Here is a 26,109-nt window from a genome sequence, read left to right on the forward strand (position 1 = left end):
TGTATTGTTACACATCTAATTATGTTAATGACAAAAAGAAATGAGGACGTTGAAGTTAACAGTGAATACCGTTGCTTAGAGTTGCAGGATATTTCAGAGCAGCCGTATACAGAGGGGACAAGGCCGTCAGGTTAGCTGGTTGATCACAACACTGCAACTTCACTGCATGAGTGTGTGTGCGTGGGTGTGGGTGTGTGTGTGTGTGTTTCTCTGTGTGTGTGTTTCCTGCCAGGATGAGTGCTAGATCAGCAGCCAGCCTCTCACTCTCCTGTCTCTCTCTCTCTGTCTCTCTGTCTATCTGGTCTTTGCTGCATTGTGTTCCTGTGAGGTGACGTCCCAAATGGCTAGAGTCCTGCAGGGCATCAGAGTTTGGCTTAAAGAGTGGAGTGGAGTGCATTATGTCTGTGGATGGAAGGTTAGACTCCGAACCCAAATTTCGTCTAAAGTTTGAGGAGGAAACGACGTTCTGCTCTGCACCATAGCGTCCCGTTATCTCCAACCTGTTTCTTTCTGAACATCAGTGAATCTCGGAGTGGATTATAGCTCTATACCATGGTCATTAACCCCCAGAGTTTTGTAAGCTGGTGCTGCAGAGCATTTCGCTGAAATGTTAAATCTGCTGCAGGAAAATCACAGAAAGAAACTGAAAACCCTTCATGAACACAAAATCTTATTGCGGTTTAGTTTCTAGTGTGAATATCTTATTGCACTTGAAATCAGACAAAACTAACTTTTCAGCAAGACATTTTTTTAAGTAAATAATTCCTTAATATTGATGAAAAATAACTAGTTTCACTGGCTGATTATTTCACTTTTAACATTTGAAGAATTATTAACATGATTATAAGTGATAATCTTCCTGTGGAACTACAACTTTTTATCAATATTTGGGAAATATTGAGTTAAAACAAGATCTCTTATGTTTTGCTGAAAAGTTACTTGTTAGTTTTGTCTTATTTAAAGTCCACGAAGATACTAAACCAAAATTACTTGGTATTTGTTTTACCTTGTATTTGAAATTCATCAAATTGATTTAGCCAAGAGACAAGTTTTTAAGTTCTGGTAGCTCATTAATCTTTAACAGTGAAGTGTTATAACTTCAAACTGCAATTTAAACAATTTTTCCACATTAGGTAAGATAACTGCTCTGAGGTACACATTTCTGTATTTTCACTCACATTATCAAGTTAAAATAACTACTTATTTTAACGCATAAGAATTTAAATCCTTGAACAAATGTCTTTTAATGCATTCAAAATAAAATAAATAAATAAAATAAATTTTATTAAACATCACAATAAATTCTGCTTTGAAACTTTTAGTTTGAACTGGGCTTAAAGACACTCTCCTACTAACAGTTTTAAAATGTGTATTAGCCTTAAAAACACACAAGAGGCATGTTAAAGTAACTAACTCACATGATAGAAAACATGCTACTAACAAAAAGCTAACACAACTTGTTTATCTTTCACAAACTCACACATTTAAGTTAAAATCTAAAACTTTCTTTGACTTAAAGAGTAGAAGTTAGTAGATACAACTGAATGTGTCTCAAATGTTTTACAGTGTAGTATCCATCATTGTTGGATCAATAGATATCGACAAACTGTCGGTAAGAAGCTGCTGGCCATGGTATATAATCCTTATCTAATCCTCTGAGGATTGTGTTTTTAGGTGTGGATTAGAAGAGAAACTAACAAAAACACAAAATCTTTCCAAATGTTTTTGTTTTAGTTTCTAGTGGAAATGTTTGACACTTGAAATGAGACAAAACTAACTTTTCAGGAAGAAATATGAGCTTGTTTCACATTAGTATTTTCTTAATATTTATGAAAAATTTGTAGCTCAACTGGCAGATAATTTAACTTAAAATATGAGGAAAAATATCTTGTTGTAAGTGAAATAATCTGCTAGAGGAAATATAACTTTTCATCACTATTAAGGAACCATAATGTCCTTAAGACAGTCCTGAGTTCGACTCCCATCCTCAGTTCCTTTGCTCCACATCTTTAGAACATTTCTAAATTACATTTGAACCAAATGACTTATTTTATAATATTCTAGCCTTTCTGAATATTGTCACTTTCCTAAAATAATATCTTAAGTTATTTTTGTCAAAAGTGATTTTTCCAAAAAGAAACTCCTTCTGGCAAAAAATGACTTGGGGATTATTTTAGGAAAGTGACGATGTGAAAACTGAGACAATAAAACATTTTCTTAAACATTTTTTGAAAATTTTCATCTTTACATTCAAGTTGAGCATAGCGATTAATCGTAGAATGTAATTAATCTGATTAAATCTTTTAATCGATTGACAGCAAGCTCTTATTTCTTTCTGAAAAGTCACTTGTAAGTTATTTTTTTAATCTCATTTCAAGTCTGCTGAGATATTTGCATTAGAAACTCAACCCAAAACTCTTGGTAAGATTTAGTTTTTTTGTTCCAGTGTGAACAAACGTTAGAGTCAGTGAGTGGATCAAACCTGACCTCTTCCACTCTCACACTCCCGATGTGTTCTGCTTCACTCTCAGTCTGGTTTGAGTCGCTCTGCGTTTGGTCCGGTCTGGCGGATGCTGGAGCATGTCCTCTGTGTCTGTGGGCTTGTCGCCTGTCACCTCCGGGGCTTCAGCGGGGGAAGCTGCGTGTGCTGTCCTGTGGCATGGCCCCACCAGCCTGCTGCGCCCGCGTGGAATGCGCAGGACGTGCAGCGAATGCGATGGAGGGGCGGGGGTTATATCTGTGGCGGACTCTGTCTGCATGTTGGCACCGTTCTGACGCTGCGCATGGTGGTTCTGTTCGGGTCAGCGGGCAGCATGTGGGCCTCCCCTTGTTCGACAGAGTGGCCTGTCAGTAACGGTTAGCCCTTCTCTCTTTCTCACCCCGCCTGGCTTTGTAAAGGGCCACAAGCAGGTGGGTGATGGAGACACACGCGCCCTCCTTTCCCTTCCTCCGTCCATCACAGAGTGCAGTAGGAACCACAGGCAGGGAGCACAGCACCAGCACACCTGAACACAACACACTGAACACTGAGAGACTTTCAGTCCCTGACTTAATGAAACCTGTTCATTTTGCTCAATCTGGATGTTTAATTAAAGTTCGCCAAGAATATTTAATGTTGATTTACAAATGTCATATGGTTCCTTTTAAGTAATTTGTACAAAAGAGGATTAGGACCACTGAGAAAAAATGTTCTTAGCCAATTCTTAAATAAAAGTCAAAATTTTGAGGAAAAGTCAAAATTCTGAAATTAAAGTCAAAATTCTAAGAAACAAGTTAGAATTCTGGGGAAAAAGTAACAATTCTGAAATTAAAATCAGAATTCTGAGGAAAAATTTGAAATATTCCAAAATATAAGGCAGAATTCAGAAATTAAAGTTAGAAATGTGAGAAAAACGTTCTAAATTTAAGAAAGTCAAAATTCTGAGATTAAAGTCAGATTTCTTTTTCAATGGCCCTGATCCTAAATTCAATCAAATTCTCATCAGGCAGAGGTAAACCTACATAAATCTTTGGTTTCTTTCTTCTGCTGCTGCTCGTCATCAGTAGATGCACTTTTAGAAACTTTCAGATTAAGCTTAAAGAAAGTTTCATCACCGGAAGCTTTCAAATGTTTAAATTGAAATTTTAAGCTGAATTTGTTGAGCAGAATTGCGACACATTATCTCCATTTTTCCACATGATTACTGGTGTAAATAACAGACTGATGATACGAAACAGATTATTATATTTCCATAATCATATAAACCAGTTCTTATTCATTCATTTCATAGATGTAAGATTCTCCGTTTATTCTTTGCAGCAGTTATTCTAGAGCATAATATCATGTATCATTATTCTCTAAATTCAAATACTGATAATGACTAACGTCTGCATATAAACACTAAATAATAAAAGAATAAAAGAACTAGAAAATTCATTCTAGATGTTAAACTCAAATGACTTTTTCTCTGAAGTGAGGTTTTCAGAGCGTCAGAGTTTAGAGGCCGTGTTTTTTGGCTGGTCTACTAGAGAAGGATGAGGGAGGGCTGCAGAGCGGCTCTCAAGGCCTCTTTTGTCTCTTTTTACAGACGAGATGAACGACCACCAGAACACGCTGTCCTACGTTCTCATCAATCCTCCTCCTGACACCATGCTGGAGATCAACGACATCGTGTAAGGACGCCGCTTCCTGTCAGGCAGCTTTGGTTGCATTTCTTCTGGTTTTACTGCCATATGGGAGTCTGCAGCATCAATCTCAAATCATTATCAGGATTTCTGCAGGACACAGGGAAATAAAAAACAAAAATCATAAAAATAAAATCATAAAACATCACAATTAAAATTTTTTCTTCATATTTTTCTCACATTTCACATTTTCAGACTTTGCAAAAAAATAAATCTTCCAAAGCATTTTTATCTACATTATAATCTAAGTACACTTAAAATATATACTTCCTTAATTGTAAGGAAGTATATATTTTATATATACTTAATCAGCCAATAAAAGCTTCTGGCTGATTATTTTATTTGTAACATGGGGAAAATGTCTTGTAGGTGAAATAATCTGCCAGTTGAGCAAGTTATTTTGTATCAATATTAAGAAATTACTGACTTAAAACTAACAAACAGTGGAAACGACACTTCTGTGCTTCTCTTTTAGGTGGAGAAGTCCAGAGAAATCAACAATTAGCCATCAAAATATTTTCAACTTGACCTGCTCACTGCAAAAACACAAAATCTTACCAAGTAAGATCTAGTTTCTAGTGCAAATATCTTGAAATAAGACAAAACTGAGCAAGATATAGAGGCTTATTTTAAGTAAGTAATTCCTTAATATTGATATAAAAATGTTTCATTAGTAGGTTACTTTATTTGTAACATCAGAAAAATATCTTGTTGTAAGTGAAATAATCTAGTACTCAAATTATACTTGAAACAAGCTCCTATTTCTTCCTAAAACATTTACTTGTACGTTAGTTTTGCCTTATGTTAAGTGTAATAAGATGTTTTTACTAGAAACTACACAAAAATGCTTTATGAGATTTTGTGGTTATTCTTTGAGACATAAACCAAAAAAAAAGACTTAAAATCTAATTAGTTTAAACTTGGCTTAAAGAAAATGTAAACATTGTAATTTTTCATTTTGCATAAGTTAAACATAACTTTTTCATGGGGTTTAGTGGATACGTTTTACTCATCTGAAATGATGTTTAGGTTATTAATTCTGTCTGACATATTGATTAATGTGAGGTTATTAAGGTATCTTTATACCTTAATAAGGTATAAGGTATACCTTATATACCTTATACCTTATATACCTTATCTCATGTTTGCCTCATGAGGCAAACATGAGGCAAACATGAGGAAAACATGTTTGCCTCATGTTTTCAACATGAGGCAAACATTAAGATAAAAATTAGTGAACGTGCAAAACATATCATTGTGCATAGAGACCTGTATCTTACTGAAAAAATACTTGTAAATAAGTTTTATTTCATGTATACTCATACATTTGCACTAGAAACTAGACAAAAATATACTTGTGTTTTTGCACTGATTCTGGTTACTGGCTGATTTTTTTTTTTTTTAATTTTAGCTTCTGTATGAATGTTAGTTAGCAGGTGTAAACAGAAGTTAAGCAGCAGGAAGGTTGCATACTATTTTAATCTTCTTAGAGTAGCAGATGAAGAATAACGTGGAGGATTTTGTCCTTACAGGTACATTATTCGCTCTGACCCTCTGGCTCACATGCCAGAGGACTCACAGATGGGACAGGCGGCCCGAAACACCAAGAACCAACAGGACTTTGGCGCACAGTCAAGAAATGAAACTCACCTTTAAAAGCTTTGAGTCTTTTAAATAGATCTCATATACCTCGCACAAACGAAGGCCCGCCAGGGGCGGTGATGAGGTGTTCATAGTGAATGTGCATTAAGTGTCTCTCGGCCTGAGACCAGAAATTAGCCACATCCTAAAAGACGGCCCTGAGATTCCCGTTTTCATCAGAGCTGCCATTGGAGGATGCATGAAGAGTGCCTAGTCATCACTTCCCCTCACAAAACTCCCTGCAAACGAGAACCTGACGCTACTTCCTCTGTCCAGCCCGACCGCCGAGATCAGAAGGGTTGTTGGTCGTGATTGGATGATTAAAACCGGTTTCTGGGCCGATGGGTAAAATAATTTCATTTCATGTTTTGCTCAGGTGGAGGGAAGCTGCCCTTGTGCCACTACCGGCTTTTTGCCAATTTCTTCGCCTGTTTCTGCTTATAATCAGAAACTAACTGAAAACCATCCACATCCCACAACTTAAACATCACGGTTTGCTAGAGAGCTGATGATTGGGTTGGTTTTCTACATTTTCAAGTATTACCAGGAAAATAAGGTACATGTGCAATTTTCTTACTTTACTGTCACTTTCATTTATCCTTGTGAACTTTTTGTCATTGTTTTAAATTTATTACATGCTTACACCAGTTGCACCTTTATTAGCCAAGTTAGCATTTCTCTCTGTAATTGTGTCAGTTGATGAAAAATGAACATTGTTAAATTATTTCCCTGTTAGAAATCATGACAGCTCCACATTCTATGAAGTTTTGTTTATTTATTTGTAAATACTGTTATTACTGTGCCATTTTTGTATTTATTTTTGTGACACCAGTGTTTTTCTTTTTTTTGTATCATTTTCAAACCTGACTGCAACATCTGCTGCTGCTGCCATGCAAAAAGTAAACATGCAGAAGAAAGAACATATAGTTCGAAAAATACATATTTTTAAGGAGGCTATCATATCAAATTCAGTGCCAAATTTAACCACTGTTGATCATAATACTTGCTATTTAAATCTAATTTGATTTGCTTGTTAGGAAAAATGAATTTAATGGAGGTGGACTGGGGAAAAAAAATCTAAAAATTCTGACTTTATTTATTTTAATCCCAGAATTCTGAGTTTAATCCTAGAATTTGAAGAATTAATTATTTTTATTATTTATTGTGTTTCTCCATCCATATAATGGCTAAAGTGTAAAGAAATACTGACTTAAAAATGTTTTATTGGTCTTTGACAGTTTTAGACAGGAAGGTTAGATGTGAGGGGGGGAGACATGCAGATAAAACATGAGCTCTGCTTTCCCCCAGCTCCTCACAGCACTATGAAATACTGACTTTTTAAAATATTTGGGGAGAATTATTTTTATTTTTAGCAACATGTACCTCTTAAATTATCAAACCATTAGCTCAGCTAAGTTTAGCGTGAGGTTTTAGCTACTGAGTGTGAATAGCCAGACTGTACACATGCTAACTTCAGTGAACTAGTTGACATGTAATTTTTGCTCTGAAAAAGAGCAAATACTTTTTCCCTGCACTGTAAATCATATCAATATATAAAGTTACAACTATAGCTGTTGTTTCAGGGAGATCGTTAGTGGAACAGTTTTTTTTTTTTCTCTGTTTTTGAAAATTTAAAACCCGATTTGACAAAAAACATCTGAGCTATAAAATCATTTTGATTGTAAACGACTAGCGCGCTTTAAATGGCCTTTTAAGTTCTGCACAGCAGGATATTTTGCACAGGTATTCACAAACATAATCAAGTGTTTAATTGTCATACATTTATTTTGAAAACCAAGTGCTGTGGTTTGTGTACACCGCAGTTTCAGTATTTATGCCCGAGTCATTAATTTTCATCTGTATCTTGGGTTTAATCACTATAAATATGAATTGTATACATGGCTTTGTAGCCATGAAAAGTAAAAAGGACTTGAACTATTTTTGCACTAAGCTCTGTGGCGACGTGCAGAGCGTGACAGCATGACCCTTTAATTTGAATCTGTAGAACATGGACAATATTTACCGGCAAAGCAAAGACCGATCATGCATTCATTAGCATGACTTCAGATGTTTGCAGATTTTAATTTTAGGTATGCTGTTCTTATTTCTCATTTCAAGCTATCCTAAAGTGATAGAGAAGGGATTGCGTTGTTTTCTTTACTGGTCCAGAAAATGTGTTTCACAGAGTCAGAAGTAACAGTTCAGTGAAAGTGACTGTGATGGAGGATGCAACCACTAATGTAACACCTTACAGGATCCTCACAACAAACCTTTATAGCACTGAACGACTTCACTTGATGTCTTCTGATGTCTGGACTCAACACACGGGGCATGTTATCTCTTAAAAGCATGTTTTGATATAAAAAGCTTGCCAAGAACGAAACATTTCCTACCGTTAGCAGAACAGTTAGCGTGGCGTCCTGTCGCTAGATAAAAAAAACCCCATAACTGAATCAACTGCTTGCAAGTTGGAGCCATTATTTGATACTCTGTATTTATATGAATGGAACGTGCATGTCGTCTAGATGTTATCAAAAGCCAATGTATTATGTTTATCTCCACTTTGTTTTTGATTCATTGTCAAACAGAGGATGATCCATTTTGTACTATTTCTTATGAGAAGTGCACATACAGAAACGAACAAATAAATGCTGCATGCAGCCAAATCCACCGACTGGAAGATGTTTTTATTTGACTTCACACTGAGTTTATGATAAACATTCAATCCGATGGTGATAAACAGTCACCATCGATTCAATTTATTTCAACTCGTGCAATTATACAATTGTACATTTTTGAAAAGCAGAAGTAGAGCCGCCTGCACAACCAACAATAATGCAGCAAATATTTTCAGAACAATAAGTCAACAACAAAACGCTTGTATTTTCCAGAAGTGGTAAAACCAGCTGACCAAACGAGCTGCTTGTGTTATTAGGTGATGGGTTGGGCTCAGCTAGGGTTGCTAGGCAACAGCTTAGTGCCCGTGGAATGTGACGTAATCAGATTTGCTTGTCACAGAAAAAAAAATACAGTAAAAAGGCAGGCAGCTGAGATCCAAATGGAAGAAAAAAAATTGTATAGGAAGTGAATATGTTAATTTTAAGAAACTCTTGAAACTATCCTGTTGTCTAAACTAATGATCCACTCTCACAGGATAATCTTAAGAGTGTTGAATCTGATCTCATCGCCGCTGCTTGTTAATATTATTCTGTTTCCACCTCTCTCTCGTCCAGCGGCCGTTGTTCTGAACCACTTCATGAAGCAGGTCCATGAAGGCGTATTCATTCCCTGACAGCAGAGTTTCATCATCTGGAGAGGCGCCACCAGAGGGCGCCTTCGCCCCAGCGGCGGCTCTGTTTTCTGCCCTCTGTTTGACGGTCGCAGACCGCTTCTGGTTCTTCCTCACACCTGCCTCTCTCTTCTTCTTTGCCGGATGTTCTTCGGGCTTCAGCTCTTCGCCGGTGCTGACCCAGATGTCTGTCTGTGTTGCAGAATCTGGATCCAGGTTCATTTCTTCCCCCTCCGACACGCGGACAGGAGTCTCCAGAGGTTTGAAGCTGTCTGAAAGACTCAGAGTTATGTTTGTTTCCTCGTCTTCACACCGGTTAGAGCTGCTGCTGGATTGCTCCATCATCATCTTCACATCTTCTGAGACCTTCACAGTTGCATTCCGAGTCCAAACAGTAAACTCATCAGCTTCCTCTTCCTCCTCTTTGGCTTTGCATCTTGCCTGCCACTGAGCTGCAGTAGGAGGCCAGGTGGAGATCCTCATGAATTTTCCTCTCTGATGACTCTGACCTGGACCTTCTGCAGACTCTTCATCAGGATTTGGTTTGTTCTGCTTGGTGCCAATACTCAAGTACGGTATAACGTCCATGTTGACATGATCACACTCCTGGTTTTCACAGGGATTTCCATCATCACCTTCTTGCATCACACACTCCTCCATCGAGTCTCTGGTTGTGAAAGTTTCTGGGTGAACTTCTCCTCCCATTTCAGCTCCAAGGTTCTCTTTTTCAGAGTCTTCAGAAGTGACTTTGTCATTCTCAGACACACAGAAAGGAGTTGAGAGGATGACTGCGTTTGCAGACTTTGCTCTGATGCCAGCGAAAGATTTTTTCCGAGCCTTTTCCAGACATCCAGATTGATCCCGACTCGACACGCCATCTCCTTCCTGCTTCTCTTCTTCTTCTGTTGGACATCCAGGCCTCACAGCTTTGTTACTGCGATTCCTCCTATGCATCAGTGCCATGAAACACGCAAAAAGCAGCAGCATGCATAGGACCACTGCACAAGAAGAAAGCCATAATCTAATATCAAGATGAGATTTTTCAAACCAAATTAACTAAAAATGTTCAAATAAAAAGAGGACTCAAACCAATAACAGCGATTAGAGTGCAGATCTTTGTGTTTGAGGTTGTGGATGAACCTGAGGATGAAGGAAATACAAATTAATACATTTGGTTTTAAATGTGAGACTAATTCAGAAGAATCACACACACCTACGACTCGTGTAGGTGTAGTTACAGGTCTGATGACTGATGATAATGTCGTCACATAATGTCCTGACAGCAACAAAAGATTAAAAAAAATTAATAAAAACTCTACAAAATGGAATGCATACAATCATTTCTTGATGTAAGATTAATCTCAATTCAATTTTTGCCAAGGAAGCGAGATGAAAGCAGTTACATGTTCCACTGGCGCCGCCTGCTGGTAAGAGACAGGATTTCAGGCCAACTCTAGTATGTAATTTCTGTTTCACGAAGCATCAGACCCGATGAGAAACGCATTAAAGTACAGAAGTATTTAGCTGAATTGGTTATTAAATCACAATAATATATTTCAACTGCAATGGAGCGGCGACCTGACAATGACTGATAGAGTCTCATAAGAGTTTTATCCTGAAAATAAAGTCTGAATAAACGACTGTTGATCTGCTGCGCTTTTTTCAAATCCAAAGTTAGTGAAGACCAGGAAACTTTAGACTACCTCATAATTTCCTAACAAAGCTTTGGCTCCGGCTAACACTGTCATAAGTAACAATACAGAAATCTGGCTTTACGTAAAACTCTGAGAACTCAAGAAGTATTGTCAAAAGCAAATCAAAAGAGACCGGAAATAACGATAAAGATGAGCTTAAGGCCGCTATGAACGCAACCGGGGCTTCCTCGATGCCTTAGCAGAACCACAAGCTGATCATCTCGATGCCAAAAGGCTGAATTTGGTGTTAGAAAAAATATATATTTAACCTCCGAGGGAAGAATGACCTGAAAGATGTAATTTCTAACTATGACCGCATGGTGGTGCTGTTGGTCACAAAGCCACCAAGAAAACTTTACTGGTGTGTTTGTCGTCCTTATTTTTATTCCTGTATAAAACTAAGGCATGTATGTAGACATTAAAAAAATTCAACAAAACCACAGCAGCTACAGATTTTAATCATATAATAATTATATAAATATCAGTCAAGAAGTATATTATCTGGGCATTTAAAGCAGACAGCTTTTTACCTGGTGTTTTATTCTAAATTATTTTAGCAGAGTTTTTACCTAATACAAATAAATTCACAATTCAAATACCATAATATACATTTTTGATAACTTATTTAATCCAGCCTCCTTTTATACATCTTACTTCACACATATTCTTCATTTACCTTTAAGTTGACTAATTGTTTGCCCTTAGTTTTACACTGATATAAAAGGATCCTAAAAGTATCAGCCTGCACATACCAAGTAGGGAAAACTATGTCTAATGTTAAATAATTAGCCCAGATGTACCAGGGGATGAAGATGACGCTGTGGCATCAGGCGGTTTTGTTCTCTCAGAAGTCTCTGAAGAGGAAAGTGTTGCTGAGAGATGAAGCTGAAGAAACACTTTTAAGAGATTAAAACAGAAAGGAGGAGAAATAATCCACATGTACCCATGAGAGCAGAAGTCGTTTGAGTTGGGGTAGTGGATTTGGTATGGAAAGATCTTTCCGTCTTTCCAGATGTTTGCTGTGAGCGAGTTGTTTGAGTTTTACCTGAAGATCAAAAAGGTACAAACAATATTTATTCATAGAAAGTGATTAAAAAAAAGGGTCTAAGGATTAATCTTGGATCACAACCAAACATGTTGAAATGACAGATGTACTGGTTGGAGTCGCTGAACTCCTCAATGGAGGTGTGGCAGTCGAACACACAGACACGTTGAAGACTGGTCGACCTTCCAGATGTGGAGGAGTCTTACATTTCACACTCATCCGATTCACCAGCAGAGATGTATTCAGTTCTGAGGACAAGGAAGGAGTTTTAACCTTTAAATGTTCTGAAAACAGTTTGAGTTCTTAGTTCCACAAGTTACAAACCTTTCAGAGAGTCAACAAAGTCCTGGGCATCACAAGAGCAGCTCCAGGGATTCCCATAAAGTCTGATGGACGTTAGAGACTTTAGATCCATGAAGATCTGCGGGGAAAGCCTCATCAACTGGTTGTCTGACAAATCCAGATCAGTCAACTTCCTCTGGGATCTGAAGGCATCGGGATGGATGGTGTGGATCTTGTTCCCTCTCAGATTGAGCTTCTTGAGGTTTGTGAGTCCCGTCAGATTCGACTCGTTCAAATATTTAATCAGATTGGAAGAGAAATCTAGCTCAGTGATAGTAGCAGGGCTTCTGAACCAGTTCTGGTTAACGTTGGACAAACTGTTACCATGTAAAATGAGAATTTTCAGATGCGAAAAAGAGCTGAAGGCATTCTCAGCGATTCCTGTGATACCCGAGTTTTGGCTTTCGAACTTTGTGATGGAGGAGAGGCTTACGCTTTGCAGAACCGTGGAGTTGATTTCTCCAACGTTTGCTAAAGCCACAATCATGGTTGTACAATTAGGGATGAAATCTGAGAGAAAAAGTGAAGCACAAAGATACATTTGTCTCCTTTGCTTTATAAATCTGAAATACCAGATTATATATTTGTTTACATTATGGCAAAATGAGTACATCTTTCTAGGGTTTAAAATGCATCATAAAAATGATCAAGTTTTGTTTGGAAGGAATGCCAAAAGAAAAACTTGAATTTGAAAGCGAGTCTAAAGTTTTTAATGTTGGATTGAGAACATTTCAATCCAACACTGCTGCAGTAAGTTAAATAAAACCAACATAAGTCATCTTAGGGAAATTACTACCTAATACAGCTGAGGATTTGACTAATAGTTCAAATGCAGACAAACTGTTGGATTAGAATCAAATTCCTACTACAATCGTAAACATCAGTGTTTAAATGCAAGAACAAGTTTCATAAAAGGTAATACCAGTTTCTCAAAAAACTAAATTTTATTTTTCAGTGAAGCTGTTGCTGCTTAATCTGTCAACTTTATTCATCTCAAAGTTTAAAAGCTGGAGTTCTCACTTGTCAGAGCATCAAAGCAGAACAAAACCGACTCCCCTTTTGCACAGGGACGTCCGAGACGAACACTTCCCAACAACACAGCCAGAGCGACTACGCCTGTGGAAACGTACAGCATCAATCACACGAAAACTCCACATTTTAAATGGAAAAGCTTCTGGAGCAACAAGTCTGACAACTCACCTTTCATTTTGAGTAGATGGATCAAACGCTCATCTCCGTTTGACTCTGGAAAGAACCGTCCGCACAGTTTGATGGTCATCACCTGAACAACCAGGACTGGTTGCCAAGGAGGATCATGTCTCGCCATGGTTACGAGAGCTGGCGTTAAAAGTCGCGGTTCCAGTTGGTTGGCAGAGTGAGCAGCAGTTTGCGCCGGGGGGTCCCAGAGATGTGGTTAATTTAGAAACCTCAATGTAAACGCAGCAGTATCAGTTTTCTGACAAACACTCCCGTGAAAAAGATGCAGTGGCATGACAAAGTAAAGCAAAAAGAGTGAAGTCTGTGCAGTGCCAGTGAAAGAAAAACAGCAAGAGTGATGGACAAATCAAACAAAACAGAAATGGAAAAAAGTGACTTTTATTTACTTGGAAATTTATTGTTTCAGTGCTTCAATTTTAAAATAAATAGATGACATGGGACCAAAGATAAAATTAAACATGGATGAAAAGTACACTAGTGTAACAAAAAATGGTGATCAAATGTCAATACAATCTTTTAGTTAACATAAAAATATACTTTCATACATTTAAAGACCACTTTCCACCACTTATGCACCCCTCCACACACACACACACACACACACACACGCAGACATCAAAATGCAGCAAACGATTCATCAAGTATCGAGTAACTTTTGGAGATTCAGCAGTAGCAACGATTCAGTGACGCTCCTCAGCTGCAGCCGTCAGTATCAAATCTTTAGCGTTTGATTTTTCTTTACACAAACAGCAGTGTTACGTATTAGTTTGTCAAACTCTGAAACCGAACAGAAAGTAAAGTGCTTGTGCGACACTTCTGGTTGTTCGAGGCCAACGAATGGTTTATTTAACAAAAAGAAAAGGAAAAAAAACAAGGAAGAAGAAGAAGAAGCACTTTGAAGTTTTGCAAAGACAGTGAAGAAGAGAGACGATGTGGCAGTGCTTGTCAACACCTTGGAGGAATGTTCTTTAATGTTGATACACAACTGAGCCACAAGCCCTCCCTCAATCCCTCCCCCCAGCGTGAGGATATCAAATACTGTCAGTCGAGCAAAGCGGGAAGCACCCTTCACGACGAGAGTGTCCTCTGCTCGTGTGAATAAAGACGGGATGTAAATACTCAGAGGGGAGGAAGAGGCGGAAGGGTTACATTGCATGAAAAGAAGCCGTCGACAAGTATTTTGAGTGCACCTTTGTACAGGACAATTCAAGAGTGCCCGGTGGAGAGAAAAAACAAAAACAAAACAAAAAAAAACAAAACACAACTAACCTCTAAACATCAGAGAATTCCCGTTATGATGAAAACACATAACATCTGCGTAAACTTGAACTACATCGCTTCAATAAAAATGATTTAAAAGAGCTAAAACGAAACAAAAACTGTTGTACCAAGGCCTGTAGTTTCCCCGTTTTTCTAAAAATCCTCAAGGGGAAAAAAAAGGGATGTTTCAACAAATAAAAATGTAGATAAAATGATCAGTTTTTTCCCTTTTTTGCAACACACCTACCCGGTGCTACACGATCAGCGTCTAGTTTAAAAAGCGGCTGAATAAATGGATGATAGTACCACGATGCGTGAGAGAAGGCAAAAGGATGTCTGGAGATTCCTCCATCCTGACGAAAAGAAGAAAAAAAAGTTCAGAGCAGCAGGATTCTGGAGATCGGTGGTGAGGCAGAAGTCGGCGATGCCAGCCTGATTTGACAGTCAACATGGGAACAGATTGACGGAGTGGTCCGATGATCCTAAACGGGTAAAACAAACGTCTCTCCACCTTCATGCCTACATCTATCCGAAGGAGAAGGGGTTTTAGTGCTGCGGCCGAGCTTTCAACCACGACAGTGCTGAACTAATAAATACTCCATGTAAAAATGGACGTTCTCTACATATTAGAGAAACAATGCCACATGCTTGCTTCAAAATAACTAAAATAAACCTGAAGCAATCACACCGATATCACAGGGAGGAGGAGGAGATGATTCACCAGTCCCTCCACCTAGACGTGAATCCTCCCAAGTAGGTTTCCAGGCCAAGCTGGGCGGCGAGATAAGACGGCGCAGATCTGAAAGCGGTCTGCTACTTCCCCGTTTTCTTTGGCACAGCGCTTCTCTTGGCCTGCCACAGGTGGTTGTGGATGGTCAGGGCGTCCACGCTCACCGACACAGTCTTGGCAGGGATGACGGTGAACTGTTTGCGGTCCGAGCTGTACTTGTACAGCTTGTCGATCATCTTCTTGCTGATGCTCTTGGGTCCGGTGCCCGTCAGCTTATGGATCTCTTCCGTGTCAGGGAAGTAGGTGTAGAGTGCCCGGAACTGGCAGCCGCCATCACGAAACAGGATCATCAGGTGGTTGGATTCACACTTCTCCAGCTCCTGGAGAGGGAGAAAAACGAGGAGAAGAAATTAAATTCCAAGCACAACAATTCAAAACACAAAGGAAGAAAAACCAAAACAAATCACACTCTTCCTAGGAGAAGCATGGCAGACAAGTGAAGTTAAGAAGTTTAAGGTTGGGTTGGCACATCTTTGAACACTTAGAAAAATGCAAACACTGACAGGCAGAGAAAGTGAAGCTTTAATGAGGAAACTTGGTATAAACGGGTTAAGCTAAGAAAATTCACTAATCTCATAAGTTGGTCTAGTTCAGGTAGAAAACTGACCTCCAGGATCTGGTTCTTCTGGGGTTCGTTGACTTTCCCCGCCAGGCAGCAATGAGAGATTGCATTGTGTATGATGGGCTTATTTGACTTGGCACTGGGCTCTTTGAAAAGTTTAGGGCCTAACGAAGCAAAAAAAGTTGATCAAATTATAATAAGACAAATGGTAATGTGTCAGAAAATTAAACATAACATTCACAGCAAGAGTCGAGCTTTGAATTCTGAAAATGACCAACAAAAGCAAAGAAACTGAATAACTACATTCATTTTCAGTCAAAGAAACAAATAGCAACTATTATTACACCAGTGTCGACTAAAAACCAACAAAACAATTGATCTATGTTCTCACTAGAGCTGGAACTATTAAACGGATTAATTGGGATAAATCAATTATTGAAATAATCATTAACTAACTGAGTAATCGGTTAATCGGTAACTGGAGTATGCAGGCTCAAAAAAGCTATTTGCTCAAGAAAACCCTACTCAGCAGTAATTAAGTCAAAACTCTACAAAAAAAAAATTTATATACATATATATATACACAAGTTTTGCATTAATAAAAAAGCTATCTGAAAATATGTTCAATCGAAGAATCTTCAAGTGACAGTTTTAGCTTCCCCTGTTTTCCTATTAAAACATTTATATATGATTATTAATCAGTTTATTGAAAAAAAAGTAAACAGATCAGTTCTACAGTATAAGTCGAGTGTAAAAGACTCAGCTTTTTAAATGTTGATGTTTAGCTGCAGATGCATCCTTTGCTACAAATGATCAAGCGTACACGAAAGGAACGCTGTGTTATTGAAGTTTAGGCAATAAAACATTTTATTTAAAAAAATAAATTCTTTATTTGAATTTAATATTATGTAAAACAACTTAAATGTTTGGATGAAAAACCAGCATTTTTGAAACAACAGATAGTTGCAGCCTTTTTCCTCACCAGTGTATTCAGCCATGGAAGTGATGGAGGACGCGGTGGAGCCGTTGTCCCAGTCTCTCTCTGCGGCTCGGCTGTTGTTGCGACTGCCTGGAAACGACTCCACAGAGTCACAGCTGGACACGGCAACAAAAACAGAGAGCCAGAGAAATTAGAGGATGTCGTAATTCATTACACAACAGATTCACAATTAACAAGGTTACAATTACAAATGCAGCTGTGGTGTAATTTACCGCTGGGAGCCGGCCCCTCCGGAGTTGACGCTGTCGGCCTCGTTTGTCGCTGCAGAGGCCAGAGACAGATTGGAGCCTGACTGGGCGTTGCTCAGGTTGTCTGCTGCAAAGAAGAGAAATTCAATGTTTAATGCAACGCAATTTGGGGTTTGGAAAGAAAATCTTGGTAATATATCTGTAGATGTAACAAAAGTAAAGCAAAGAACTGGAAAAGATAAAATATATAAGAAGTATGTTTTTTGACATGATGTAATCTTATGGGACAGATATTCTGTGAAAAGATCAGTTTCCTTCACCTCCTCCCTGAACAACTATTGTCGTATAAAAAAAATGCAATGCTCCCTGTCAAAATTAACCAATCAGAACCAAGAGGAGAGCCTCAGCACTGTCAATCAACATCATGTACTTGCTGCTAAATGAGCAAATGGAGGAGAAACAACTTGCCTTTACAGAAAAACTGACTATCCACCATGTTCCGTGTACATGCTAACTAGCCTTAGCATTCGCTGCAGGCTTTGCTAGCTGCAGCATAGCTAAAGGGGGGGAATGAAAAGGGAATGAGCAGCGCTACAGGAGACTGATTTACAGCGCTGAGACCCTGATTGGTTGATTCTAGTTATCACTGGGAGAAGGCAGATGAGCTCAATTTTTTTTTTCAGATTTTCTGTCTCTTAACATACAGTCTTAACATAGTGACAGTTTCACCAAATATATTTAATAAAAGTTACACAGTCCAGCTTTAATGTGAAGGGAAGTTCTGATTTAAGAGTCTCACGTGTGGAAGAGCACTTGGAGAAATGATCAGTGGCAGATTCCTCTCTGATAACCGCCTTGTGTTTGTGTTTCTGCTTGGGTTTGGGCGTTTTGGGCTTCACCAGGCCTTGCTCCTCAAACATCTCCTGCTGCTTCCGCCGAAGATACTCCTGCTTTATCAGCTCCCGCCGCGTCTTCTCCTCCTCTTTACGCAAGCGGTCCTCCTCCGCCTTTCGCCTTGTTCAAACCAAATACAAATTTTAGCATTTCATGGGACGGTAAGATCCGTTTGCCATTACTGGTTGATCTACCTGGCTTCATCTCGTTTCAGTTCGGATTCAGCTTCTAGCTGTTGTTTGCGAATACGAGCCTCCTCGGCTTTCTTCTGTTGTTTCAGCAGGAATGCTGCCCTCTTCTTCGCAAGTTCATCCTCAGCTTTCTGCTCATCCTAGGATATGGTAAAATGTTAAACATCATTTAATTACAAAACAACTAGACCAAATTTCACTGTAGAGATAAAATCAATACTTTATGACTACTTGGAGAGGTAACGCACATTTTCCTTTTCAAATACTCAACTCTAATTTTCCAATTCACCCTTAACAGAAAAGTCAAATCCTTTACAAAGTGGTTTAAGATCAATGTTGTGTGTGTCCATATTCAAAGGCTGCATTAGTAGACCGATTACGTCACAGTGATGTGACCAAGGCTCCTCCAAATTCATCCTTCGCAGCTCATACTTTCCCAAGATTCTCTTAGGTCAAAAATGAGACTGGTGTTCTTGTAACAAACCAAGAGAGAAGTACAGTCCTAAATGTACTAACTTTCTGTCGCTCCAGAGTATAAGTTGCATTAGTCCAAAAATATGACATGAAGAGGGAAAAAAACAATGACTGTAAGACACACTACCAGCCAAACGATGAAAAAAACTGAATTACAGTTCAGAAAAATAGAGCAAGTCTATTCATATCTGATAGTAGGAAAGTTAAATGCTTAAAGTAGATGTGCTGTTGGACATCTGTACTTCGGAAAATGTTTGTACAAAATTTTTGTATTAAGCTGCATTAATAATATAATAAAGTGGATGAGTAGACAAGTAAAGATCACTTAAGCTTGGGACTGGGGAATAAATCTGTAACAATATATATTGCGGTAGACAAGCAATCAATATCAATAGATAATCTATATTTTAGAATAGAATATTTACTGAACGCCAATCCAGAACCGCACAGCATTCTGGGGGATGTAGGCAGAGAAAAGGCTTCAGCCGCTGAAACTCTCAATGCTAGCAAAGCAAAGTTGATGGCATCAACCAACTCACTCAGTCTTTGGTTACCTAGCAACTCACTCACTTTTTGGTTGCCGAGCAACAAACTGGTACAGCAGCAGTTTAAGGTTTCACCACCGTGAATCATAACTGTTAAAAATGATAAAGATCACCTCACCTGTTTGGCAGTACTACAGATATTTAAAAAAAATAAATAAATAAAACCTAATCAATAATTATCAATAGACAATTATTAATATCAACTGATATGAAACTTTATATTATGATGGCTTTTTCTTTTAAAGATCTTTTTGGCTCTAGTGGCCTTTATTTGATAGTTAATTGACAGGAAAGTGGGTAATGAGAGAAGGGGGAAGACATGCAGCAAAGGTCGCCAAGGCCGGGAATCGAACCTGCGACAGCTGCATGGAGGACTAAGGCCTCCATATGTGGGTTGTGTTTAACCCCTGCACCACCACAGCACACACACTTATGATGGCTTTTTCAGTCATTTTGTCCAGCCTTACTTCAGCTCATAAAATCGTTATACGAAAAGAAACAAAAAAAAACAAACAAAAAAAACAAAACAAACATGAAATGAGAAAAGGATTACCTTGAAGAAGAAGCCCATCACTGACTTCTGCTCTCCATCGCCTTTCTCTGCCGCGGCGTCCTCGGTGCCCTCCTCTTCCTCTGGGGCCTTCAGCTCGGACAGATCCACCTCAATCAGGTGGGTTTTGCTTCGCTGTGCCTCTTCTGACAGGAGTCCTTCCTTCTCTGAGGAACTGACGTCACCCTCTACCTGCGTGCTGGACCCAGACTCGCCAAGCGGTTCTGGTGCAGGCACGCATGCTAGGTCCACGCGGGTTGGCAGGCGCATGTTGGCCTCGTCGTGAAGGCGGAAGGTGGCGCTTCTGACATGCCCAGATCCCGGTCGGTCCATCATCTCCGCGGCGGTGGGGTTTCGATCGCATCTGGGGGACCTGCCTCCAGATAACTGCCGTGGGCTTGCTAAGGTTTCTGACCCGCCCTGGGTCGGGGTGAGAGCCCTGGAGGCCGGTCGGCTCTGCTCCTTCGCCAGTTTCAGCTCGGACGGCTTGGACCTGGAGCTCCGGCCTGAGCTCAGCTTGGGCGGCTTCCTGGTGGGGGCGCTGCCCGACCCAGAGAGGTGCTCCACGAAGTGAAAGCCTCCCGTCTTCGAGTCACCGTTTTTGTCTCCTGCGTGTGGAGGAGGCGGCGTCGCGCAGGGTGGGGATTGCACATTCTGTTTCATCAGCATCTCCTGCTGCAGCGACAGTTGCATCATCTGCTGCTGGATGCTGCCGATGGCTTCGTTCAGCAGCTCGATGGAGCGGCTGCACTCGTTCAGGTCCAGTTCCTCGTCGAGATAAAAGCTCCCGCCGTTCCCCTTCTTGTCTGCTTCCAAGGCATCCGTCCCCTCTGCCTCCTTCTGCCCCCGTAGGGTGTCGACACACATATCGTCTTTGCTTAAGGGTCCCTTCTCCCCGTTGAGATCGTCTTTAGAGATGTCTGCTTTGAGTGAGCTGGGCAGCGTGTCGCTCCGTCCGCCTCCTTTCTTAACGATGTGCAGAAACGCCGCTTTGCCCAGCTTCTGTCTCTGCCTCGCCGCCAGCACCTCCATCTTCTTCTTCTGGTGCTCAATGGCTCGCCGCTTCTCCTCCAGCTGCATCCGGAGCTGAACGATTTCAGACGCCAGCACGTTGGTGCCACCGTCACCTGGACGATTGCACCCTCCCAAGGGGGAGGAAGGGCTCTGATCTCTCTTCAGTCTCCAAGACGACGACAGGGGTCCGCTGCTCTCCGACCCGTCCGGGGTCGTCCTCTGGGAGCTGGAGGCGCTGGAGCGCAGGTCGTGGTTGCTGCCGAAGCGCTGCTGCTGCGCTTTTCGCTCAGCGAAGGAGGTCATGCGCACGCTGCCGCTGGCCATGCTGCTAGCTTGGGAGTGTGTGCTGAGGCAGGGGCTGGAGCGGCCGCTGGCGCCATTAAAGTCTTTGTCTTCGTGCTCTTTGACATTCATGTCCTCCTGGAGCTTGGCTGACTCCTCTTCGTCTGCTTCGCCGTAACCTTTCCTCGAGTCTTTAGTGGTCAGAGCTTCGTCCAGATCCTCCTCTTCCTCATCCAGGTCCTCCAGCTCTGCCTCCGGACCGTGGACGCACTTTGGCTCGTCAGAGTCCGAGTGAAGGTAGAAACCTTCAGCTGGCTCCCTGGACGAACAGTTCACGCTGCTGGATATGACTGGTCTGAAATCCGCCTGCTGCCGCTCGTCCGTCAAGCATTCCTCTTCACCTGGAGCGGGAAACGTCTGGTTGAGATCAGAAGGCGCTTTTCTGCGAACGGCAGCTGAAGACCCATCTCCACGGCGTAAGGAACCCCTACCTGCCGAGCGGGGCCCCTCCCCGCTCTCCTCCTCTTTGTTCAGACATACAGATTTCTCTTTAGCCGTTTTCAGAACAGCAGGCATCAGTGGTTCAAGGTAAAAGCCGTCGGCGTCAGGAGTGGAGTCGGAGGAAGGTCTAGGTATGGCTGTGGCTGACGCAGCAGGCCCGTCGGATCGTTTTGGGATGACAGTAGCGTCGGCGGGAGTTTCTTCCCCGTCCTCCATGTTGACATGACTCAGTAGATTGTGGCCGTTGACTCTTCGCATGGCAGCGAGGGACGACTGGTGGACGGCGGTCTGATGTTTAGGAGTGACGTTGGTGACGTTGGACGCCAGGCTGTCCTTGCTAATGGAGCGAGCCAGACTCACGCTGTCGCCAGAGGCAATGTCAGCGTCGCTGTCGGTGGCAGAATGCAGCATGAAGGGGCTCAGCGTGGACAGGGGTCTAAAAAACAAAAAGGAAATGTGTTTTTATGATTTAATTTCCCTTTGGATCAATTAAGTATTTTTGAACTTGAATGATGTACAGTTTACAATTTTTCCACTTTTGTGGTCAGATTAGGACGGAAAGGAAGTTGACAGGGGGTCAAATTTGCACCATTCTTAAATTGTGTTTGACATTCAATCATTTCATACCCCTAGGTTGAACTTCGGACTCCAGTAATTCAGGAGTTTGGTTTGGTTCGAATGATAGGCTTCCACACAACACATCGTGGTTGCAGTTTTATTTAGGGGTATCATAGCAACAAGTTTCTTTCCACTTTAAAGCAATACACTACTTTGTAGTGATCTATCAAATAAAATCCCAATAAAAAAAGACGTTTGTGGTTGTACTGACAAAATGTGTTCAAGTTCAAAGGCTGGGAGTACTAACAGCAACTGTAAATATGACATCGATTGAATAAAAGTGTGTTTTTTTTCCCCATGTACCTTTGCCTTTTGTCGGGCCACGCTGCAGCAGAGCCTCTGAGTTGTTGTCCGTCCATCTGACTGAGAGAGTTCGAACGGTTTCTCAAGCCTACGGAGGAAAAAAATAAAAATGAAGTAGGACAAGAAAATGAACCTTCATTCCCAAGAGATGTGAAGACTTATATTTACCTCCGCCGTCGTCCCCTTGCTGTTTTTGTTGTCTCTGTCTAAGAGGAAGCAGCGGATGAGAGGGACTGAAGGCCGGACCGCCCTTACTAAGACCAAGCATAACAAACGCAATGAGAAGTTTCTAAGAAACCCTTACTGTAAAAAATAGACAAACAATAAAAACAGTACATTTCAATAGAATCTAATGCTTCTAGGGTTGAAACTGTAATAGTGATTGAAATTATTAGCAATTTAGGAATAGATTAATTGTTAACTGGAGTACACATACATAAAAAAGGTAATTTGATGAAAAGCATCATATTCAGAGTCGTAAAACCAAAACTGTACAAATAATATATACATTTTGCCAGAACTTCTCAAATTACTTAGTTTAACTTCACTTAGTACAAATTCTGTAACAAAAATTAGCTCTGCACTGTACCGATGTTAAATCAAGCAGAAAGGGCCAAGCTTTTCACACGTTAGAAATGTTTTAGCTGCAGATGCATCCTTTGCTAAAAATGATCAAGCATACACTGAAGGAATTCAATTTTATTGCATTTTATTCAATAAAATGTTTATTTTCTCGTTCAAAGAATGAACTGTATTTGCTTTATATACAGAATAATATAAGAATAAAATGAAAAATGCGCAGAATGTGCTTTTTAAAAAAAATCTGATTAATAGTCAGAATAATCGTTAGTTGCAGCCCTAAATGCCTCACATTATATTTCAAGACAACACAGAAAACACACAGTTGGAATGGGTTTAGACAACCATGACACAGAATCATGTGAGAAGGAACACCAGACACCACTACATGTACCCATGTTTGAATTTACTGCAGCTGCTAAAAAAGGAGGTGAAGGGAAAGTAAAAAAGACGAGAAGAGACTTACAGAGGGTCAGAGCCTTCGGGGTGCAGGAAGTACCTGTTACAGACTTCGGGGTTGCTCTGGTTATCTGCCACGCCAGGACTAGTCAGAAAGCTGCGCTTGGTGGCGTTGGAGATGGGCACTGATGGCCGGGCACTCTTGGGATGAGCTATGGCTCGAGCTAAATGGGGAAAAAAAAGGGAGAAATTACAGCCATCTGCAACCTGCGGGGACCACAAGTGGCTCGTTGGATCTTCCAGAGTGGCTCTTAATAACTTTGGAAAAAAGTAAAGAACCAACTAACAATGCACTTTGGGTTTTGTTTGTTGTGATGCTTACCATCTTTAAACTCTTGAAGGTCTCTGGGTTGGACGAACTCTGGCTTGACCGTCTCAAACCACCAGAACAGCTCAGCAATGAACACCATAACGTTGTGCTGCAGACAGAGTTTGAAGCACATCAGAAATGCTTGAATGGAGAGAAGTGGTGACATTTAAAAGCAGCAGTACAAGTTGAGTACTTTGACTTCCATGAAAGAAACTGAAATCTGTCGGATGTGATTACCTTGAGAACAAGCGGTGAGTAGAGCATGTCCTCCATTGTCAGATAGCAGCTTTTATTCAGATATTCACTGGCAAATTCTCTCAGCAGCTGGATGTTGTACAGACTATCAGCGATGGAAGGGACTTCCTTCAGGCAAATATCTGATCAGACAGGCGGCAGAGAACGGGTCAGATCGGGATGCAGCTCAGTGACCGGACGACTACAAATGTCACGCTGAGAGGAACTGTGAGCCGTGTGCAAAAAACAAAAATAGTCTTACACACATTCATGCTACATTCACAGGGTTTGTACATTTTCCCACTGTAAAAATAAATCACTTTTCAAGCATTTTCAAGGTAAGTTTTCACATTTTTCCAGCACCACCACATTGAAGACAAAAACTAAATTAAAAAAAACTAAAAAAACTAAAAAAAAAAGGACATTTTATTCAGAGGAAGTTTATTGTCGTTTATTTGAAGGCAACTGATAATTAGTAAGATGTTGCTAGAGATTTTGAGAGTGTAAAAGTGTGTGAATGAACCACATCTCACCCTCCAGCTTCATGATATCAGGGCAGTAGTAGTGGACCACGGTGAGCAGCGCGGCGCCGTCACAAACATCCCTCATCAGGTCTTCCAGCAGCGGGAAGAAGGGCAGCTGGCGACCTGATGCGTGCTCTCGACGATACCGGACCTAACCAGCAGGGGGAGACCATCGGGGTTTCATGAGGATAAGAATGTCATCATGAAACATCCCTCAAGCAACAACACGGTTCCCCAGCTATAAATCAATTTTCCAATTAATACTGAAATGCGTTCTTCAAAGCACATTAACCTTGAAGGTTCTCCTTCAGTTAATGCTCAAACTAATGAAGGCAGCAGGTCAAGGTTCCCCCCAGGACTTTGAACTAGTGGGGGATTTACTTTATTACCCTTCAGCTGATCAGTTTAATGGTGTATTTTGAAAACATTACACTGCTGACTAGGCCTGTCGCAATAAGCAGTAGATCAATTAATTACATGATAAAACAAGCTCAATTATTTCCATTTGCATGAATTATCGTTTTTCTTTTTTCTCTCTTTCTACTGGATGACAAAAGTCTTCAGTCTGGTACTTTGGTCTCAATTAATCTGAAGGTCAATTTTGTTTACAGAGATTTCAAAATAATTTTTATTTTGTTTGTTCTGTTTACTTATTTTGGATATTTAAAATGTCTTCCAGTTCCAACATCAAATGTTAATTTGAATTGAAAGTCTATTGATCTTTGAGAATGTGTTCTTGCATTACATCACTTGAAAATGATATAGAAAACAACAATATTATCGTTTATCCTAATAACTTCTGGGACAATTTGTCGTCCAGCAAAACGTGTTATCGTGACAGGCCTGCTGCTGACTGAAAATATCAAATCGTACAATAAATCATTTCCAGTGGGGAGAACCCTGAAGATGGTTTACTGTGAGGAGATGGAGGTGACGGTGTTAGAGTTGTAGCATGAACAGCAGAGCAGAGGAATCAACCTCTCTCTGGTGTTTAGAAGCAGATGGCCAGAGATGAAACCCAGTTAAACTGCACTGCACAAATCAGCTGACTGGCATGGAAACTGGGCTAATCAGTGGCCCACTTAGAGGAAGCAAGAACATTCAGCACTGAAAGTTGATCAAATTGTTGTGAGTCGGTTCAGTTTTCAATTTGTGGGATTAAAAAAAAAAAAAATTGGAAACCCAAGCTTAGATAATGAAACTTATAGATTCTGGGGTTCATACACTTTTTCCATAGTAAAATTAAAGCATTTTCAAAGACTTTCTAGCATTAGCAAATAGAAATAATATTTGTAATTCCAACTGACATAAAACAAAAAAAAAAAGTTTGATATTTATTATCTTTCAATATCTGGTTTCAACTATTAATCACGCTTTACAAATTAAGGATTTTAATCAAAAGTTAGTTTGGCCTTTCTTACAAAACTATGCAGAAAGA

General features: G+C 40.2%; 3 protein-coding genes across 28 annotated transcripts in view; 1 reads left to right on the plus strand and 2 right to left on the minus strand.

Annotated features, from left to right (window-relative positions):
• kcnt1b (potassium sodium-activated channel subfamily T member 1b) overlaps positions 1–6,540 on the plus strand; it is a 76,380-nt gene extending 69,840 nt beyond the window's left edge. For 10 of the 22 annotated variants that reach the window (XM_016674230.1, XM_016674233.1, XM_016674232.1 and 7 more), the window contains 4 exons: positions 80–130; positions 2,899–2,910; positions 4,068–4,152; positions 5,697–6,540. In XM_016674230.1, coding sequence (XP_016529716.1) covers positions 80–130; positions 2,899–2,910; positions 4,068–4,152; positions 5,697–5,820 — 272 coding nt within the window. In that variant the 3' untranslated portion in view covers positions 5,821–6,540. The remainder of the gene's footprint in view (positions 1–79; positions 131–2,898; positions 2,911–4,067; positions 4,153–5,696) is intronic. The other 12 variants (XM_016674236.1, XM_016674241.1, XM_016674245.1 and 9 more) reach the window with 3 other exon arrangements.
• Positions 6,541–7,177: 637 nt separating this feature from the next.
• On the minus strand, positions 7,178–13,701 carry LOC103142053 (uncharacterized). Of its 4 annotated transcripts, none has more exons than XM_016674276.1 (9): positions 13,376–13,701; positions 13,196–13,291; positions 12,158–12,685; positions 11,944–12,081; positions 11,732–11,833; positions 11,589–11,642; positions 10,308–10,370; positions 10,184–10,234; positions 7,178–10,092 (listed from the first exon to the last, which is right to left on the minus strand). In XM_016674276.1, the coding sequence occupies exons 1-9, from the start codon at positions 13,500–13,502 to the stop codon at positions 8,987–8,989; spliced, it is 2,265 nt and encodes a 754-aa protein (XP_016529762.1). In that variant the 5' UTR covers positions 13,503–13,701; the 3' UTR covers positions 7,178–8,986. The 4 variants fall into 4 exon arrangements, with proteins under 4 accessions (XP_016529762.1, XP_016529761.1, XP_016529764.1 ...); XM_016674275.1 differs by having other exon boundaries at positions 11,589–11,660; XM_016674278.1 differs by lacking the exon at positions 10,308–10,370.
• Positions 13,702–14,207: 506 nt separating this feature from the next.
• On the minus strand, positions 14,208–25,151 carry LOC103141967 (calmodulin-regulated spectrin-associated protein 1-B-like). Of its 2 annotated transcripts, none has more exons than XM_007557799.2 (13): positions 24,681–25,151; positions 24,151–24,290; positions 23,926–24,022; positions 23,644–23,767; positions 22,734–22,819; positions 22,566–22,653; positions 19,851–22,080; positions 18,282–18,418; positions 17,993–18,207; positions 17,218–17,320; positions 16,988–17,100; positions 16,051–16,169; positions 14,208–15,763 (listed from the first exon to the last, which is right to left on the minus strand). In XM_007557799.2, exons 1-13 carry the CDS (start codon positions 24,754–24,756, stop codon positions 15,467–15,469), a joined length of 3,825 nt encoding a protein of 1,274 aa, XP_007557861.1. In that variant the 5' UTR covers positions 24,757–25,151; the 3' UTR covers positions 14,208–15,466. The 2 variants fall into 2 exon arrangements, with proteins under 2 accessions (XP_007557861.1, XP_007557860.1); XM_007557798.2 differs by having other exon boundaries at positions 23,611–23,767.
• Between the last annotated feature and the right edge of the window lie 958 nt (positions 25,152–26,109).

The sequence above is a fragment of the Poecilia formosa genome, unplaced genomic scaffold (assembly GCF_000485575.1).
Source record: "Poecilia formosa unplaced genomic scaffold, Poecilia_formosa-5.1.2 Scaffold92, whole genome shotgun sequence".
Taxonomy (NCBI): Eukaryota; Metazoa; Chordata; class Actinopteri; order Cyprinodontiformes; family Poeciliidae; genus Poecilia; species Poecilia formosa.